The following is a 21,252-nucleotide window of genomic DNA, read 5'->3' as shown; positions in this document are numbered from 1 at the left end:
TCGTCTTCAATCTTATCTCGATTCACTTACCTCGTCTCGAACCTAGTCTTGAACCTCGTCTCGAGCTTCTTCTCGAATGTCGTCTCGAGTCACGTTTTGAGTCAAGTCTCGAAACTCGTCTTGAAATTTGTCTCGAAACTTGTCTCGAAACTTGTCTCGAGACCGAGGCTATGAAATCCACAACAAATGAAAAACTAAGCCTTGATTTTACGTATAACCAGAAAAAAACTACAAGGATCTTCAATCTTTGAGTAGCACTTTCAATCATTTATATGTTAATATAAAAATTAAATTAAAAATTTTTTAACGCATTGTATATTATTTTTAGGGAGTATCTTCACTGATAATATGATGTTTTGCATAATGATAAGTAGTTGCATAAAATGCGATCACTTATGATAATTATTGCTCCTTAATGAAATAGCATAAGTAAAGAATTTTGTCTAGTGAGTTAAAATTATTTCGGTTGAAAAAACGAAATCTCATATTTAAAATTGGGTTAAAATTCTTATTTCTTCATCAAATTTAATTAAACAATTAAAAAAATTTAATCAGCTATTACTAAATTGTATATATTATTTTTTTTGACAAAGTTTTGATCAATTTTATTCAAGAAGTGAAGTGTGTGAAGCGTTTAACGGCTAAGATATGCATTACAAAGAAAAAATAAAAAATTATTTTGAATTTGAAATGTTAGTAAGAGTTAGCGGCATGCTCATAAAAAGAAGGGTTTCGTAGCTTATTAAGTCTTTTGAATGCTCCTCTTCTGTCCTTTATCGTCTCGAATCTTGTCTCGAATATCGTCTCGAATCTCGTCTCGAATCTCATCTCGAATCTCGTCTCGAATCTCGTCTCTAATCTTTCTTGCATCTCGCCTTGAACCTTTTCTCGTATATCGTCTCGAGTCATGTATCGAATCTTGCCTCGAGCCCGGGGCTATGAAATCCACGAAAAATGATACGCTAAGCATTGTTTTTACGCATGTTCCCAAAAATAAAATTCTCTGAGTATCCTTAATCTTCAAGTAGCATATTTAATCATTTATTTGTTAATATAAAAATGCACAAAAATTTAAATATGTATCAATCCATTAATATTATTTGTAGGGGGTGTTTTTACTGACATCATGATGTTTCACATAAATATAAGTGGTTGACAAAAAGGGAATCGCTTATAAAAAAAGTGTCTGAAACGTCAACTTTTTTGTTAAATAAGAAATTGCAGATAAAATTTAGTAATTGAGTCGCACAAATCTTATTAAAATTTTATTCTTTTTAATTAAAAATGCCTTAATCGGATCAACATTGTAAGCTCTTGAATAATATTTTCAGAAAACATTTTTTTGTCCCACTGTGCGCAGGGAGCTCTACTTATTATTAGAAGCGTCTCTTCCATCAATCCTCTGTCTTATCTTATAAAAGCTCTAGCAAAAACATCCTTTAAGTGTTATTACATAAATTGAAATTGAAGTCTGGAGAATTAATTTTCTAACAAATGGCTTGGAAAATTGTCAAAAAGTAAAAAATTGAGATTTCTTGTTTGTCGAACAAAAAGTGGGTTAAGTTTCGTTCTATTCAATCTACCTAATAAAATTGGCGGAAGGGAATTCTAAAATATCTCACAATCGTATCTGTTACAATTTAAAAGTGATAAATTTTTATTCTAAACATTAATTTCTAAAAGAGAAACCTTAGCTATAAGCAGAGGAAATAAAATAATTTTTTACGAAAAAGAAGGAATAATAGCGGAATAGATTTTTACAAATAAAATTAATGTAAATAAAATATTGAATTTAATATAAAACATTTTAAATTTCTAAGATTTCAAGTTGAAATATATTTAATTTTCAACAAGATAATTATATTTGCCACCAAAAAAGATTTTTTTTTCAACAGAGATGAATTTGAAAAAAAATTTAAAAAAATTTTAAACAAAATTTCTTTTGATCAAATAGTCGCATCAGGAAACAATTAGTTGAGTTTTTTAAAAAAAAGACGAATTTTCAACAATAATAAATTTTCTACCAAATTACGAATTTTCAGCGAGTTGCATTAAAGATTAAAACTTTAAATTGAAAATTAAAGCATTAAATAACAATAGATAGGCTTATTTAATATAGGATACATTTCCAACCAAAAATGGAATCATTAATTTTTAGAGAAAAAAATTAGTATTGAAATAAAATAAAAATTAATTGACCACAAAAAAGTAAAAATTTTGAACCAAAGATGTTGCTTAAAAAATTAATTTTGAACAAAATAAATCAGCTTTCAACCAAGTAGTTTAAATTCCAATAAATAAAGTTGAATTTTTAACCAAATATTAAAATTTTCAACATAAATATTAATTTTTTACCAATAAAATGAATCAAAATTAAAACAGTTTAATTTGTAAACAGTTCGTTGAATTTTCAACAAAAAATATCAGTTTTCAACAAAAACATTCATTTTCGACCAAATAATTTAATTTTATACCAAAATGTTGAATTTTCAAGCCAAAATGACAAAAGTTCGACCCAAAAATATGAATTTTCAACTTAAATGATGAATTTTCTAAAACAAAAATTAATTTTTTAACGAAATTTTGAGAATTTTCTGAAGAAACACTTAGGAAAATTATATTTATATAACCTTATAGCAAATAAACATGAAAATAAAAAAATAAATCATTCATAATAATTTGCCTAAACTTTTGTTTCCTCCAAACTGAAAAATCTGTTTTAATAGCAAATTCAACAATTTTAATAAAAATTCGTCTGTTCGGTTTAAAAATTAATCTATTTTTAAAGAATTAAAAAATCTAAAATTGCATTTTTTTGGTGTGAACCTAAAATATTTTTTGCCTAAGGTTTTATCTATTTGATTGAAAATTCAAAATTCGAATGAATTTAAATCCTTTTTATTTAATATTAAACATATTTTTCAGTTTAATAACCAAATATATAAAAATTTGTTGTAGAATTCATCTTTTCGATTTGAAAGTTGAATTACTTTTTTGGTTTTAGATTCATAATTTTAATTCAAAATTCATTTCTTTAGATGAAAATGTAACCATTTTCTGGATCTAAATTGCTTTTCTATTTTGAACAAATAATTTTAATGATGTATTTTAAATTAATTTATAATATTTCAAATTATTTTCTGGAAGTTTAAAAACGGATTAGAAGATTGTAAAGCAAAAGTTTCTAATTTAGGAGGATTACAAAATTATAGAGAAAATTCAAATAAAAAAATTAAGAAGCTTTTTAAGAATTTCAAAAAACTTAATTTTAAATGAATATTTAAAAAAATTTTCAAAACATTCCAAAACAAAAACGCGGCTTCTTAAAGATTTCGAAAGAAAATTGGGAAAGTTTTTAAGAAGATTTTGATATCTAGGAATTTTGGAAGTTTTGAATAGCTTAAAAATATTTTAAAGCTTTAAAATATATTCAAAAATCTATAAAATATTAACATTTTTTTCCAATATTGAAAAAGGTCTAAATATCTTTTAAAATTATTGAAAATTTTCCAGCAAATGTGTGAACTCTTGTAAAATAAACAAACTTTTTTTTTAATTGTCCACAATCTTTTTTGTCATATCGGGCATATTAAAAAATCTTTATTTTGTATTAAAAATTAGTTTTTCTTCAAATCATAATTTGCCTAAATTATCCAGCAAAGTATGCCTGAAGAGGAAATTAACATCCTGCAACATTTGACGGAAGAGAAAATTTTTTTTTTTTCGTAATTTGAGGAAATAATTTGAAATGCTTTGCAACCTTATTCAAGATCGTCTTCAAATTTATTTTTCAAACTTAAGATTCATTTGCATTTTTCCCAGGAATTCAAAAAAAAATTATATTCTATTGAAACCTTTCATAATTCTACATTTTGTTCTGAAGAGAAATTTAAAGTTCGGCAACGACTACCGAAACTGAAGATTAAATTAAGCAAAATAAGCCGGAAGAGAAAATTAAAAGCTGAAAAAATATTCCCAGAAGATAATACCTAACATTAATAAAAAATAACAAATAGAATTTTTAACAATCTTTCAAATAATGATTTGAGCGATTGTTAATTAGGTTTGACAGAAATTTGGATGTTTTCAAAAATCGAAGAGAAGATTTCCATGATCAAACAGTTTTTATGTGAAATTAGAAAATTCTGAGCATTTTTGACATATGGTATCAATGAATGTAATCTTTTTTTTTTGCTTGAAATGAAAGTATTTTTCAGCTATAGTATCAACTATTATATTTTTCGATTAGATTTTTTTTTTTTAATTGAACTTTAAATTTAAATTTAACTCCTCACCAAAACAACAAGGAAATAGTGGTCATTTTAATTGAACTCGCGCTTGAACTCTGATAAATCCCAAAGAATTTGCAACGAATTGGAAGTAATTCAAGTAATTTATTTAGGTACTCTTGCGGGATAAAAATTATTCCAGAAGTGAAAACTATTCTGGAAGAGAAAAATATGCTGGAAGAGAAAATAAAAATCTGAAAATATAGGCCGAAAAAGAATACACAAAGTTAATGAAAACATAGGGAATTAAATTCTAAAGTATATTTTAAGTAATAAACAGAGTTATTTTTAATTAAGGTTTGGCGGAAATCTTTGACAGATGGAATTAATGTATTTAACCCTTTTTGGGCTAAAATTAAAATATTTTTTAGTTTGTACATCCAATATTATATTTATCGATAAAAATAATGTTTATTGTTGTGGAAAATTTAAAATTGAATTTAACTATTATATAAATTTAGGTACTTCCCGAAAGAGAAAAATATTCCGGAACAGAAAAATATGCCGGAATAGAAAATTAAAATCTGAAAAAAATATTCCGGAAGAGAATACACAACGTTAATAAAAACGTAACGAATAGAATTATAAAGATTCTTTTTAATAAACAATCGAGGCATAATTATTTAAAGTTTGTCAGAAAAAATACTTTTTTAGGTCTAATGGAAAATTTTAATGTTCAGAAATTTTGTATTTTTTTTAGGTGTTTGTAAGCGCTTCGCCGGAACACTGGTGCAAAGTACCAGAACTGGAGAACTTAACAAGCATATTGAGCCTCGAAGAACGCAAGGCTCTTTCACTGCCTTTCAGGATAAAAACAGATGGCAGAAGAGAGTATGACAGGTGTACTATGTACGATGTAAATTACACTGCAATTGTCGAGTCATGGTTGCATAGTTCCTTATCTAACGACTCGGAAATTGAAGCTGAAAATTTAATGTCATCATCGTCTATCATCTCTTCTAACTTGATTTATCCACCAAGTAGTCTTCCACCTCCACCAGTCAGCAACCCTAACTGGCCCATCACCAAATGTCGTCACGGTTGGATCTACGACACCAAAGATTACGACAGCACTCTTGTCACCGAGGTAACATTATCTTTCTACTTAATTATTCATACTAGGATATTAAATTTGAGCGCGAAAATCGCGCGCTCACCTCCCTGTGATTTTCATTTTCTAATAATGAAGACATAAACAATTTTAATAATTGAGATAATATCCTCTTTTTACTTAATCTATTTTTACTAACAAGAAATTCACTCCCACAAGGCGCGCGTTCAAGTCCTTCGATTGTTATCCCCTGATAATAAAAACATAAACAATTTCAAAAATTGAGATAGTATCACCTCTCTACTTTACTTATTCTTACTAGAATTTAATGAGCGGCCGAAAAGGGCGCGTTTGCTTTTCTGGGCTTTTATTTGCTAATAATAATGACATAAACAATTTTAATCATTGAGATAATATCCTCTTTTAACTTAATTTATTTTTACTAACAAGAAATTCACTCCCATAAGGCGCGCGTTCAATTCCTTCGATTGTTATCCCCTGATAATAAAAACATAAACAATTTCAAAAATTGAGATAGTATCACCTCTCTACTTTATTTATTCTTACTAGAATTTAATGAGCGGCTGAAAAGGGCGCGTTTGCCTTTCTGGGCTTTTATTTGCTAATAATAAAGACATAAACAATTTTAATAATTGAGATAATATCCTCTTTTTACTTAATTTATTTTTACTAACAAGAAATTCACTCCCATAAGGCGCGCGTTCAATCCCTTCGATTTTTATCCCCTGATAATAAAAACATAAACAATTTCAAAAATTGAGATAGTATCACCTCTTTACTTTATTTATTCTTACTAGAATTTAATGAGCGGCCGAAAAGGGCGCGTTTGCCTTTCTGGGCTTTTATTTGCTAATAATAAAGACATAAACAATTTTAATAATTGAGATAATATCCTCTTTTTACTTAATTTATTTTTACTAACAAGAAATTCACTCCCATAAGGCGCGCGTTCAATTCCTTCGATTTTTATCCCCTGATAATAAAAACATAAACAATTTAAAAAATTGAGATAGTATCACCTCTCTACTTTACTTATTCTTACTAGAATTTAATGAGCGGCCGAAAAGGGCGCGTTTGCTTTTCTGGGCTTTTATTTGCTAATAATAAAGACATAAACAATTTTAATAATTCAGATTATATCCTCTTTCTACTTAATTTATTTTTACTAACAAGAAATTCACTCCCATAAGGCGCGCGTTCAATTCCTTCGATTTTTATCCCCTGATAATAAAAACATAAACAATTTCAAAAATTGAGATAGTATCACCTCTCTACTTTACTTATTCTTACTAGAATTTAATGAGCGGCCGAAAAGGGCGCGTTTGCTTTTCTGGGCTTTTATTTGCTAATAATAAAGACATAAACAATTTTAATAATTCAGATTATATCCTCTTTCTACTTAATTTATTTTTACTAGCAATAAATTCACGACTGCAAGGCGCGCCTTCACTTCCCTGAATTGTTATTCCCTGATATTGAAAACATAAACAATTTTAAAAAATCAACATATCATCTTTCTACTTTATTTCTTCTTGTTGGAAATAAATGCGCTGCTCAGAAAGGGCGCATTCGTCTTCCTGGGGATTTATTTCCTTATAATGAAGACATAAACAATTTTCAAAATTAAGATCATGTCCTCTTTCTAATAAATTTATTTTTACGAACATGATATGCATAACCGCAAGGCGCCTGTTCACTTCCTTGGATAGTATTTTCCTGATATTAAAAACATAAACAATATTAAATATCGAGATAACATAATCTCTATACTTCATTTATTCTTACAAACAGTGAAGGCGCGCATTCACATCCCGAAGTTGTTTTATTCTAATATTAACAACATAAACAATTTAAATTTTCATCATAAACAATTTTGAAAATATTACGAGTGTTTGAAAAACTTAGAAATCCTTTTGCTTTTATTTGTTTTCACTAGCTTCAAATGAACACATGAAAAACGTCCGTTCACCTCCCTGCGGTTTTATTTACTTATATTGAAGATATAAATAAGTTTAAAAATACACATAATATCCTCTTACTACTTTGTTTATTCTTACAAATAAGAAATTCATGCTTGCGAAGCGACGTTTAATTGAATAGATTTTTATTTTCTAATATTAAAAATATAAGCAATTTTAATTTTCATTATAAACAATTTTTTAAATATTGGGTGTTTAAAAATCTAGGCAACGTCATCTTTCTCTTTTTGTTGTTCTTACTAAATTTAATGAGCGCGCGAAGAATGCCCTTTCAGCTTCCTGAATTTTTATTTTCTAACATTGAAGACAAAAAATTTTAAAAATAGAGATAATATGCTTTTTCCACTTAATATATTCTTACTAACAAAAAATTCACGCCCACAAGGCGCGCATTCACTTACCTGGATTTTTATTCCCTGATATTAAAAACATAAACAATTTTAAAAATCGTAATAACATCACCTTTCTACTTTATTTATCCCAGAATATAATGCGAGCGCGACAAGCGCGCTCGCATTAGTTGGAAAATTTTTAAGTCTAGGCAATTTTTTATTGAAATTTTTCATTATTTGGAAATTTTATTATTAGGAAATTTTATAATTCGGAAATTTCAACGTTTCGGGAAGTTTATTTTTCAGAATTTTTATATCATTCTAATTCCAGGCCTCGTTTAAAATGAAAGTATGATTAAATTTGGATCTTAAAATTAAGTCATTACAAATCAATTTGTTTCAAATGGTGCGTGGGACGATTGAAAATTCCCGGATTCGAAAATTACCAAATAATAAAATCGCCGAATAACAAAATTCTCAAATAATGAAATTCCCGAAGAATAAAATTCCTGAATTTTAAAATTCACGAATTGGAAAATTACCGAATAATCAAGTTCCCGAATTATAAAGTTCTCAAATTTAAATAATTACATTTTTCATAAATATTATTTATTTAAAAATATGCAATAATCAAATATTTTAATAAAAATATTATTTAATTGTTAAAGTTTCTAAAATTATTGTTTGAATTTAATATAACAATAGTTGGAAAAAATATTTTTCAATATGACATTTTGTTTCAATTATACTTATACAAATTAGAAATTTTGTAATTCGGGAATTTAAATATACGGGAGTTATAGTAGTCGAGAATTTTAATATATAGAAATTTTGAAATTTGGGAATTTTGTTATTCAATATTTTTATTATTTGGAATCTTTCAAATTCGAGAATTTTAATATTAGGAAATTATAATAGTCAGGAATTTTATTATTCGGAAAATTTCCGATAGGGGAATTTTACTGTGTCAGGAATTTTGCGTGTGGATATTGTAGCGGCACCTAACTAAAAGTATTATTAAAAGATAGTAACTAATATTTCTTTACAAAAATGAAGTCAGAAATTACTTGGAAAATAATTTTTAACGTGTTTTCCTAAAAAAGTATTTTTCTAATTTAAAGTTTTTTTGGCTGAAAAAGAAAAAAGCTATTTTCATTTATTAATCATTCGATCAGGTGTGCCAAAGTATAATTGGATTCATTATTACGCACGTCATGTATGAGGATAATTTAAAGTCTCGGTAAACTTACATTACAGACAAGGCAAATAGAAAATTATTTTTGTAGCACTTCTGTGCTGAAAATTATTCCCAGACGTAATTTACGATAAGGGAACGTCCAATTATCACTTGACACTGTTTTTAGTAATTATTGAACATTTTTTAATTTAAAAACATTTCATGCTGATTTAAAGAGAGTTTCTCTTTTTTCGAAAAATATATTTTTTTCCTGTTTGCAAAATACTTCCATTTTTCCTCATTTTTATTTTTGACCATTTTTGACCATTATATTTAGGTTCAAAATTCGCCTCGATAATTTAAAATTTCGACTATTTCTTTGAAAATTTAATTATTTTGTTGAAAATGCACCTATTTTGTTAAAAAATTCTTTTTTCAATTTGACTATTTCATTTAAAGTTGAATTACTTCGTTGAAAACTCATTTTTTAAAAATATTTATCTAATTGTTTGACAATTTAACAATTTTGATGAAAATTAGATTCATTTTTGTTGACGACCAACTTTTTTAACTGAAAATTTTACTATTCTATTTTTTCGTTGAAAATTTAAGTACTAGGTTTAAAATTCATGTATTTTGTTGATGATTCGTCTATTTTAATTTAAAAAATATTCTTTTCAGTGAAAAAATAATTTTTTGGTTGAAAATTAATGTATTTTCTGAAAAATTCGTCTTTTTATATTGAAACTCGGCCTAAAGTTGAACTACTTTCTAAAAAAAATTGTTATTTCGGATGAAGATTATTCATTTTAGTTTTAAATTCTACTATTTTATCGTGAATTCACTTTATTTTCATTCAACTGTTTCGTAAAAAAATTTTCTTTTTGGGTTGTGTATTCAACAATTTGTTCTAAAATCTATATATTCTGTTAAAAACTCGTCTATTTGAGTAGAAAATTAATCTTGTTTCTTAAAAAAATCATGATTTTGGTTGGAGATTTAATTTTTTTTCAAATTATCCATTTTTAGTTAAAATAAACGGTCTGGAAATTAGTTTTTTGAATTAAACTTTTTACGACTTCATTTTTAGTTGAAATTTTTTTTCAGTTAAAAATTCAACTATTTCATACAAAATTGATCTTTATTTATTGGAAACGAAGTTTCTTGATAACGATTCTTCGTTTCTAGTTTAAAAGAATTTTTTGACGTTTTGTTGAAAATTAATTTATTTGGCTAAAATATTAATCTTCTTTTTTTAATATTTATCTTTTTTGTTAAAGATTCGACTATTTTTTTAAAATGTATTTTTTTGTTGAATCCAACTAGACGATAATTCGTTTTTATTTTCGTTCAAAATTTAACTATTTTGTTGAAAAATCGACTTTTTCCAGACAAATAATTTTTTTTTTGGAAGAAAATTCAGCGATTTATTTAAAAAATTGAACTATTTGGTAGATACCCTAATTATTTTTCTTAACACATTTTGTTTCTTGAAAAGTCTAATTTTTCATTTGAAAATTTACCTATTGTACTTTTCGTTTAAAACAATTAGGTTGAAAAATCGTGTCTTGGTCAAAAAATCAACTTTTGGGTTGAAAATCCAACTGTGTGGTTAAATTTTTATTTTTGAAAGTACTTCTTTTTTGTTTGAAGATTTATCATTTTAGATCAAGAATTATCTTTTTGGTTCTAAATTTAACTATTTTGTTGAAAATGATTATTCTTTTTTTTGTTTAAAATTAATTTTTATGACTAAAAATGCAACTATTCCATTTTTGGTAGATATTGATATTTTAAATTGAATATTGATCTATTCTCCTTAAAAATAAGTTTTTTTCAAATTAAATTTTTTTTTGAAGTATTAACTATTACATGTTTTACGTAAGAGTTTTTGTTTAGTAAATTGATTTTTTTACTAATTCTACTATTTTGTAGAAAAATCGTCTTTTTGGCTTGCAAGTTCAACACTGTTGTCGAAAATTAAACTATTTTCTTAAAAATTCCACTATTCCGATGGATTTTATTTTTTAAAAATTATTTTTCTTATCGAAAAATTTAGCCATTCTATTCTCTTGAAAATTGAAAAAAAATATTTCTTTAAAAATTCATCCATCTGGTTAGAAAAGTTATATTTCTCCTGAAAATTCATCATTTTGATAGTGAATGAAATAATTTTGTTAAAAAATCTCCATTTTCAGTTTAATTAAACTGGTTACTAACTAATATTTTTGAACTGAAACTTGAACGATTCCATTTTTCATGCACATTTTTCCAATTCTAGTTTTTTTATTTCAAATGAAAATTTAACTATTTCGTAGATAAATAATCTTTCTTGATTGAAAATTAAGTATATTTTTGAAAATTCTTCTATAATTTTGTTAAGAATTTGAATTTTTCTCATAAATTTAACAAAATAAACTTCCGTTTTTATTTTTTTAATAAAAAAATTTTTTTACTGCAAGTTTAACTATTCAATTTTTTGTTTAAAATTGGTATTTTAAAATTAAATATTCAAATATTTCGATGAAAATTCGTTTACCCTGTTGAAAATTCGTATTTTGGTAGAAGATTAATGTTTTGTTGGTCAAAAAATTCAAAAGTGTTGTTGAAAATTTGTCTTTTTGGATTGAAAATTCATTTTTTATGATAAAAGACTCATTTTTCATGATTAAAAATTCGTCACTGTTGAATGAAAAGAAGCTTTCTTTTTAAAATTTCAAATTTTCGGGTTGTAAATTTAACTGTCTTCTAAAAAATTGCTCTTTTTGTTTTGAAAAATGAACTATTCATTCGCAAAAATTCATTCATTCGTCAAAAAAACCTTTTTTTCATCAGCTGACTAACACAAAGTAAGGAAAATAAAATAAATCGGTTTAATGTTTATATAATAGAATAATCTTTATTGGATAAATTGCTATGATATGAAGCAGTGATGGAAAGGTAAATTGAAATACTTCCGCTTGAAGCAAAATGTTTGCGGCCTTCGAACTCAAGTAGTTATGGACAGTCCAAGTGGGACACACTTCAGATTTGCGAATCTTACTCTAGTGAAATGGAAACTCTATGGTCAGCCGAACGTCTCAGGCGATTTTATATTGGTTTATTTTTCACTTTTCTTCATTATTTATCTAAAAAAAATGTATACTGAAACTAATTCATCAAGAATATAAATTATATATAATAATATAATGAAAATTTTTTTTCTAAGGAAAAAGGCTGATAATAAGTCACCAGTAATCACTTTTTTATTTTGAATACTCTCAAATTTCTTTGAAATCCACTAAATCAAATGGATCTTCTTTGGTTTTTCAATTTTTTGTATTCGCATTTTGGACTTTTGGACCTTGAATGCTTACAAATTTTATCAGATTCTTTTTCAATAATTCTATTTACTCAAACTTATTTAAATACAATGGATTTTTTTAATTAAAAAACTTTGATCTATTCACTTCAACTATTTTTTATTCATCTTAATTTTGTATGAATTTAATCGAATTCTCTTGATTTCCCTTGAATTCCTAATTCACTCAAATTTTTTGAAATCAATGGAACATTTTGGATTAAATTTTTTTTTTTTAAATTAACTAGAAAATCGAAACTTCATCATCCCAAAACTTTCAATAAAGTCTTCATGTTTTTAAAAACATTTTTGAATGATTAAAAAAAAATTTAATATCGAATTTGTCAAGATTGTCCCGTTTGACTTTTTTCGTGTATTTTTTTGTTATTTCAAGGAGCCGATTTTAAATTATAAATTAAAAAAATAGTGGGCGTTTGCGTACTTTGGAAAGAAATTGGTGTGAATATTATTTTTTTTCGGAAAAAATATTACTTTTTATTTTTTAATTAAGGAACAGTATTTCGCTTGACGAGAAAAAAGCTTCTCAACATTAATGAGTTTAAAAAAAATTATTAAAAAAATGTAGTTATTTTTTAGGCTTATTGATGCGTAAAATAAGTTAAATTCCTTTTCACATAATATTGTTTTTCTTGACTCATATTTAAAGATTTATCACATTTTAATGTAAGTATTAATCATTAAAAAAGTAAAAATTAATATTTGCTTGAAAAATAATTTTTTTTTAACTACGCAAACGCCCTCTGTTAAATTTTCTTGTTTAAAAAGGACTCTTTAGAGTTAAAAAAAACTACAATTAAAATTCGACATTTTTAATCAATTTGGTTCAATATTTATTTAAACAATTAAACAAAGACAGAAACAAGGTTTTCCGAAAAATGGAAAAATTAAGTACATATTTGTCATTAACTTTTTATGAATGAAAATTTCGTCGCTCTTTAAACAATGTTTAAGAAAAAAAATTAAATCCAATCTATTTTAATTTTTACCATGAGTAAGCAATATATCAGTTTTCGAGTACTTCTGAAACTAATTTTTATTATTAAAATTATTATTATTATTTGTTGAAATATTTTTATTTTAAATAAATCGTGAAAACTTACTGTTTTGATTACCATAAATGCTTCATTAATTCCAGAAAATACTAACTTTGAACGATTTGGTGAAAAAATGTATTAATTGAAATGGTTTAAGTAACTGCTAAATATTAAAAAAGAAAATATTATTTTTAAATTTAAAAATAATATTTTTTAAATTATTTTTTGCAATTAATGACGCAATTATCCAAATGTTAAAAGTAATATTATTTTAAAGATTTTTGGCAATTATTTAAGTACTTAAAAAAATAATCTTTTGTCTCCTTTGAATCGTAGAAAGTTATCATTTTTTGGATTTAATTACGCAGGTAATTAAAATATCAATCTTTTTTCATTTAATTATTTTTCTCTTTTTTTTAAATTTTAAATTTATCCTGTTCAAACTACCATCACTTAATAAAAAAAATTATATAAAAAATTGATTGTTAAAAAATTAGGGTATACGTTCTGTGATAAGAAGACACAATAATAAGAAACATGGTGTAAGAGATTTCAAAAAGCTGGAATTTTCTCCAGCTTTCCTATGAAAAGGCGCAACTGAATTATTGCTAATTGTTTAAATAATTGCAAACTGCCTTCTATAAAAATATAAGTTTTAACATTAATTAATTACGCCATTAATTCTATGAAATAGTAATTTCTAAAGATTAACGAGGGGCAAATTACTTAAATAAATCTAAATTTTATAAATAATCGTCAAATATCAATTAAAAATAATACATTACTCTCAATTCCGTTCATTGTATCAATAAGTCTAGAAAATAATAACTTTTTTTGATTGAATCGGGAAAAAATTGTTTAAAGATATGAAAATTATTTTAATAATTAGCAAATATTATTTTAAAATAATATATTACTCTCAAGATTCGTTAATTGTATGAATAATCCTTGTGAATACTGTTTTGATTTATAGGCAAATTAATTGTTTAAATAATTACAAAATATGTTAAACAATAAATATCACTCTTGACACTCATGAACTGTATTATTTATCTCAAAAAGTAATAACATTTCACTATTTGCTGAGGCAAAAAATGGTTTAAAAATATAATAATTATTTAAAAAATTCAAAATTACATAAAAAATATAACATGAAACTTGTCTATTAATGAATAAGAAAATAAATAATGAAAAATATTCCAAAAAATACCGTCCTTAATATGAATTTTACATAAAACTGTTGTTACATTTTTTAAATAAAAGTTATTAATTGAAAATTAATCCTTGGACATTTCTTAAGAGTTGACAACATTTTAATTTGCAAAAAGTTCACTGGTAAATGTTGGCAAATTCCAGAAAAATAAGGAAGGACTTTATTCCCCGGAAAGGTAAAAAATTGGAGGGGGGAGGGAGGTCGATCCCCAAAAATCGAAAGTCGAATTTTTACAGGTATAAATTTCCATGGGGTGAGTGATTGAAAATTTAAATTTCGCAGGTGAAAAAGGTAAATGGGTGAAAGAGTGAAAGAGTGAAAGAGTGAGCGGCCGATAGGTTGCAGCTCTGGTGGCGTCAGCAATTGACGACCAATTTACCTACCCCCGCATCCGGTCATATAAACGTCATCAAAGGCCCGTACGAGCCAATAGCTTCTCTATGTATACAAAGGGTATATATTCTATACATATGTATTTACGCGATCCGGATTCGCTCTGACGTAAAGCCGCCCTCCTATTCTCCCCTTCCGCTTTTCTTTTACCGATTTTCTCTTTTTTTATTATTTTACATTTTCCTTTTAAACTTCAAAGAAAATTTTATAAAATATCTTTATCTGTTTGGAATTTTGCATTTTGACTGATTGCATTTTAGTCTACTATGTTAGATCCGCCATTTTGAATTTCTAGATTTCGATCTCGGATTTGAGATAAGCGACCTAAAAAATCTTTTAGTTCTGACTTTTATTTCAATCGCATGACTTTTGCGTTTGTGGTCATTATATTGAATCTGCCATTTTGGATTTTTTTATTGTTACTCTGGATTCGTCATCTGTTACCTAAAAAACCCCTTAGTACTGGATTTAATTTAAATCACGTGAATTTTTGCATTTTAGACCGCCATTTTTGATTTTTTAGTTTTGATACCGGATTCGTCATCAGCAACCCAAAAAACTCCTTAGTTCTGGCTTTCATTTAAATCACATGACTTTTTGAAATTTAGTACGCCATATTGGATCTGCTATTTTGACCCTGGATTTGTCATCAGTGACCAAAAAAAACCCTTAGTTCTGGCTTTTATTCAAATCTCATCACCTTTTGCATTTTAGTGCGCCATGTTGGATCCATCATTTTTAATTTCTAGATTTTCATCCCGAATTTGTCATCAGCGACCTAAAAAACTCTTTAGTACTGACTTTCATTAAAATTTAGTGGCTTTTTGAATTTTGGTCGCCATCTTGGATCCACTAATTTGGATTTATTAATTTTGATCCCGGATTCGTCATCAGTGAACTAAAAACTCTTTAGTATTAGATTTAATTTATATTACGTTTATTATCGCATTTCAGTTCGCCATATTAGATCCACCATTTTGGATTTCTAAATTTTCACCCTTTTTTCATTAGTAGCGAGCCAAAAAACTCCTTACTACTGACTTTCATTAAAATCACGGGACTTTTTGCATCTTAGCCCGATGTTTCAGATCTGCCATTATGGATTCTTCAATTTTGATCTCTGATTCCTTATCAGCGACCAAAAAAACTCCTTAGTGCTGACTTTCATTAATATCACGTGACTTTGCATTTTGGTCCGCCATATTAGAACCGTTATTTTGAATTTGTCGATTTGGACCCTGGAGTTGTTATTCGTTAACACTAACCCAAAAACTTTGTAGTAATGGCTTTCATTAAAATCACGTGACCTTTTGCATTTTTGGCCATCATATTGGATCGGCCATTTCGTATTTCTTAATTTCGACCCTGAATTCGTCATCAATACCCTGAAAACCCCCTTTGTACTGGTTTTAATTTAAAATCACGTGAATGTTTGACTTTTAGTCCACCATGTTGGATACGCCATGTTTGATCCGCCATTTTGGATTTTTAAATTTTGGTTCTGGATTCGTTTTCAGCGTCCCAACAACTCCTTAGTAGTGGCTTTCATTAAAATCACGTGACTTTTTGAATTTTTGGCCGTCATGATGGATCCGCCATTTTGGATTTCCCAATTTTGAACCTAGATTCGTTACCAGTAACCTAAAAAACCCTTAGTACTGTATGTCATTTAAATACCGTACATTTTTGCATTTTAGTCCGCCATATTGGATACGAAATTTTGAATTTCTTAATTTTGCCTAGAGATTCGACACAAGCGCCCTAAAAAACCTCTTAGTACTGATTTTAATTCAACTCAGGTGCATTTTTTAACATTTTAATCCGCCATATTGCATCCAAATTTCCTGTCATATTGGATCCGCCATTTTGAATTTCACAATTTTAAACCCAAATTTATCACCGACGTAAAAAATCCTTTAGTACTGATTTTCATTTAAGTCACGTGACTTTTTGTATTTTATTTTGCCATATTGAATACGCAATTTTTAATTTCTCGATTTTGAGCCTGGTTTTGTCGCCAGGGACCTAGAAAACGCTTTAGTACTGGCACTCATAAAAATCACGCGACTTTTTGAATTTTTATCTACCATATTGAATCCGCCATTTTGCATTTCGTGATTTCGAATTGAGATTCGTAATCAGCGATTAAAAAAATTTAAATAATACTAAGTTTCATCAGAATCTATGAAGTTTTATGGGAGTTACAAATTTGTAAAGTGCAAGTCTTAAGTCTTCAGGTCCAAAACTACTAGTCAAAAAAAATCTAAAATACAGGATCCAAAACTGTAAAGCTTAAAATAAGATTCCAAACGTTAAGTCTCAAACTAAAAATGCAAAAACACACGTCCCAAAATAAAAGGCCCAAAATTACAAGTCCCAAAAATAAAAACTATAAGATCCAAAACCTTAAGGCCAAAATAAAACCCCAAACTGCAAGTTTATAGTTACAAGTTCCAAAGTTCAAGATCCAAAACCTTAAGGTCCAAAAGAAGGTCCCAAGTGTCAAGGTTTAAACTGCAATTCCAAAGCCATTAATCCTCAAATAGAAGATACATAACTGCTATGCTCAGAAGAAAATTCCAATCCCCAAGTCCCAGATTGCAAGTCCAAAACCGTAAGGCTCAAAACCACAAGTTTAAAAATACAAAATCCAAAACCTTAAGGCCCAAAACCATATGCCTCAAAATATGAAACTAAAAACTGTAATGCCCAAAATAGGATCTCAAACTGCAATTCATAAAACACAAGTTTCAAGATCAAGTACTGTAAGATCCAAAAAAAAGAAGCCCTGAAATAAAAGAAGTCTCAAAATATAAGACCAAAAAACGCCAGGCCCAAAATAAGATCCCTATTGTCACTTCCCAGACTGCAAGTCCAAAGCTACATGTTCAAAGCTAGAAGATGATACCTAACGTCAAGTTCTAAATCGTATGTTATAAAATCTTGAGGCCCAAAAAATTAAATCCCAAAATACAAAATATAAAACTGTGAGGCCCAACATATAATCATAAACGTCGAGTTCTAAACTTTAATTTCTAAAAATCTTAAGGCGCAAAATACAAGCTCCAAAACTTAAGGACCCAAATAAGATCTTAAATGATAATTCCTAAACTTTAAGTCAAAAAAACTTAAGGCCTAAAATGCAAGATCCAAAACTGTAAGCCACAAAATAAGATCCCAATCATTAAGTCCCAAACTGCAAGTTCAAAACTTTAAGCTTATAACCATGCGTTCCAAAATATAAGGCCCACAAGTTTGAAATTTTTTGTCCAAAAACGAAAAATAGATGAGATCCCAAATTTTAATTCCCAAACTGCAATTGCAAGAGGCCATAAACCACAAGTCCTGAAAAACAAGATAAAAAAGTGTAAGGCCCAAAATAAGTTCCCAAACATCATGTCCAGAATCTTAAGGTTTAAAACCAAACATAAGAAATACAAAATACAAAACTGTAAGACTCAAAAGAAGATCCCAAACTATAAGGCCCAAAATGAGATTCCAAATAACCAAAAGTCCCAAAATCCAGAACCTGAAGGTCCAAAATCACAAGTCCCTAATTACAAGTCCCAAAATACAAGATCCAAAACTTTAAGACAAAAAATAAGATCCCAAACATGAAGTTTAAAATCGTAAGACCCAAAAACATAAGACCCAGAAAAGTTTTAAAAAATTGGATTTAACTTTGAAAAGTAAGGGCCGTCCATAAACTACGTTAACATTTTGAGAAGTGAAGGGGTCACGCAAAAAAATGTGGTTGGTACGAGGAGGTAGGGTAATTTTTCGTAAAAAATGTTTATTATATTGTTAAAACTGCAACTATTTTCTTAAAGTTCTTCTTTTTGGTAAAAAAAAATTCTGCTATTTGGTTAAAAGTTGAACTGCTTAAAAAAGAACTTTTTTTGTTGTATATTCATCTCCTTAGTTAAAAAAATATCTATTCGATTTAGAGCAAAATTAATCTTCTGTATTAAAAATCGTTTTTGGTCGAAAATTAATCTTTTTGATTGAAAATTGATCCTTTTTTTATTGAAAATGCAACTGCTGTCTGAATCAATGTGGTTTGTTTGACGGTTCAAAACTTTGATAGAAAATTAAGCTGTTCGTTTAAAAATTAACTTTTTTGTAAAAAATTTATATTTTTGGCTTAAATTCAACTATTTGGTTAAAATTAAAATGTTTTACGAGCATTGGACGTTTTGATAGAAAATTAACTTTGCCTGGCAAAATTTATATTTTCGTCTAGAAAATTTCTTGCTTTTAGGTAGGAAATTAATCTTTTTGCTAAAAAAGTAATCTTTTTAATTGAAAATTTAATCATTTGTTTCAAAATTCATTTTATTCTACTTGAAAGTTCAACTACTTGTTTGAAAATATAACTATTTAATTTATAGAAAATAAAATAAAAAGAAAATGTCATATATTTTTAAAAAAATTCGCCTTTGTTTATTAAACTTTTTTGGGTTGAAAATTAGCCCTTCTTGTATAAAAGTGCAATTGTTTTGTTCTAAATTAATCTTGTTAAGTTGCATATTTAAGAATTGGGAAAGAAATTAAACTATTTGATTAAAAATTAAACTATTTTTTTTATATTGATTTTTTGGGTAGAAAATCAACTTTTTTTTTGTTAAAAAGTCATATTTTTAGGTTGAAAATTCAACCGCTTTGCAGATAATTTGTCATTTTGGATTTAAAATTTAACAAGTTTGCTGAAAATTAACGTCTTTTTTGAAAACTCGTGTATTGGTTAAAAAATAAAGACTAATCATTTTAATTGAAAATTAAATAATTATTTGTTCACAAATAATTTTTTTTTGCAAAGTTAACGGTTTTATATAGAAACTGTTCTTTTTTGCAATTTTTTTTTAAATTTAAATTTGAAAATGAACTATTTTCTAAAATGTTTGTTTTTTGGCTTGCACTTTCTGAAATTTTGTTGAAAATTCGTCTACTTGGGTAGAAAATTAATCTTCTTTGTTGAAATTTCATCTGTTTGGTTAAGGATTTAACTTTTTTTGTAATTGTTTTGTTTTTCTTTAAATAAAACTACTTGTATACTTATATTTTAAGTTTAAAATTCAACTAATTGATTGAAAATTTATATATTTTGTTGAATATTCCACTTTTGATAGAAAATTAATATCGTTCGATTAAAAAATCAACTCAAAAATAAGCGTTAGTTTTAAAAATTCATGTATTTTGTTCAAATATCGTCTGTTTTGTTAGAAAATCAATTTTTTTTGGCAAAAAAATTCATCCTTTTAAAATGTTTTGTAAACTGATTTTTGTCTTCTTTTTGAAAATAAACTATTTGGTCAAATATTAAGCTATTTATTTTGAAATGTAACTATTTTGTTGTATAAATTTTTTAATTAAAAAATGTAGCCATAATATTTTTAGTTGAACATTTGTTCTTCATATGTTGAAAACTCGTCAATTTGGGTAGAGACATAATTTAATTTGTTGAATTTTCATCTATTTTTTATGATAATTAAACTATTTGTTTAAAAAATCTTTTTTTTTTAAATTATCTTCTTGGTTGAAGTTTTATCCTTTCTGTTAAAAATGCAACTATTTGGTTTTCTGGTTTAAAAAAATGCTTCTTACTGTTTCTTTTTGTAAATTAATTTGATTTGGTTGAGGATTCAACAATGTGGTAGAAAATGAAACTATCCCGTTGAAAATGAACTATTTAGTTAAAAATGTACAGGTTTGGTTTAAATTTAACTATTAAATTAAAAGTTTATGATTTTTATTTCAACAATTCACTAATTCTTTGAAAGTTCAACTAGTTTCATAAAAATTCATATTTTTTCAGGTTTCACATCCTTGGCTTAAACTTTTTTTGATAACAATTCATTTTTTGGTTCGAAATTTGTCCTCCGTAAGTACAAATTTTCTAAGTTTTGATGAAATTTTGGGCCAAGTTACTTTTACAAAGGTGAGGGGGGGGGGATTACATTCTTAAAATACGCCGGGGGGGGTAGCCTAAAATCCTCTTATGAGGAAGAGTGTAAGTTTATTTCTGCCGGATCGTTAGGGAGATTTGAAGGAAAAGACCTGTATATACATATTTTTTTTCTATGCAAATTTGTGACGTCGACACGGAAAAGACAATGACCTGTTCCGGGGGTTTGATACGATAGAGTGGGGCGCGATTAAGGCAAGAACTCTTAAATCGAGTCGAGACCAATAAATCACCGGATCGGAAGCGAAAGTCAGTGCGTCGCCCACACGTCACATCACGTGACGTCATCGTGAGTGAACCAGAAAGCACTTTCGTGACGCGGTCACACACTTACCTACTGAACACACATTGCCATTATTGAATATGCACGGGCATTATCTACTTAGGTATCCAACGATATGTACATTAGGGTGGTCCAACATTTAAAAAAAATTTTA

General features: G+C 27.1%; 1 protein-coding gene across 3 annotated transcripts in view; it reads left to right on the top strand.

The window, feature by feature from the left end:
• Window positions 1-21,252, top strand: part of LOC117178032 (organic cation transporter 1-like) — a 168,205-nt gene that overhangs the window by 87,320 nt on the left and 59,633 nt on the right. For all 3 annotated transcript variants that reach the window (XM_033369232.1, XM_033369233.1, XM_033369231.1), the window contains one exon: window positions 4,990-5,376. In XM_033369232.1, coding sequence (XP_033225123.1) covers window positions 4,990-5,376 — 387 coding nt within the window. The remainder of the gene's footprint in view (window positions 1-4,989; window positions 5,377-21,252) is intronic.

Source organism: Belonocnema kinseyi, chromosome 8 (assembly GCF_010883055.1).
Source record: "Belonocnema kinseyi isolate 2016_QV_RU_SX_M_011 chromosome 8, B_treatae_v1, whole genome shotgun sequence".
NCBI lineage: Eukaryota > Metazoa > Arthropoda > Insecta > Hymenoptera > Cynipidae > Belonocnema > Belonocnema kinseyi.
The sequence above is the reverse complement of the archived record's forward strand: the minus strand, read 5'-3'. Positions and strand labels throughout refer to the sequence as shown.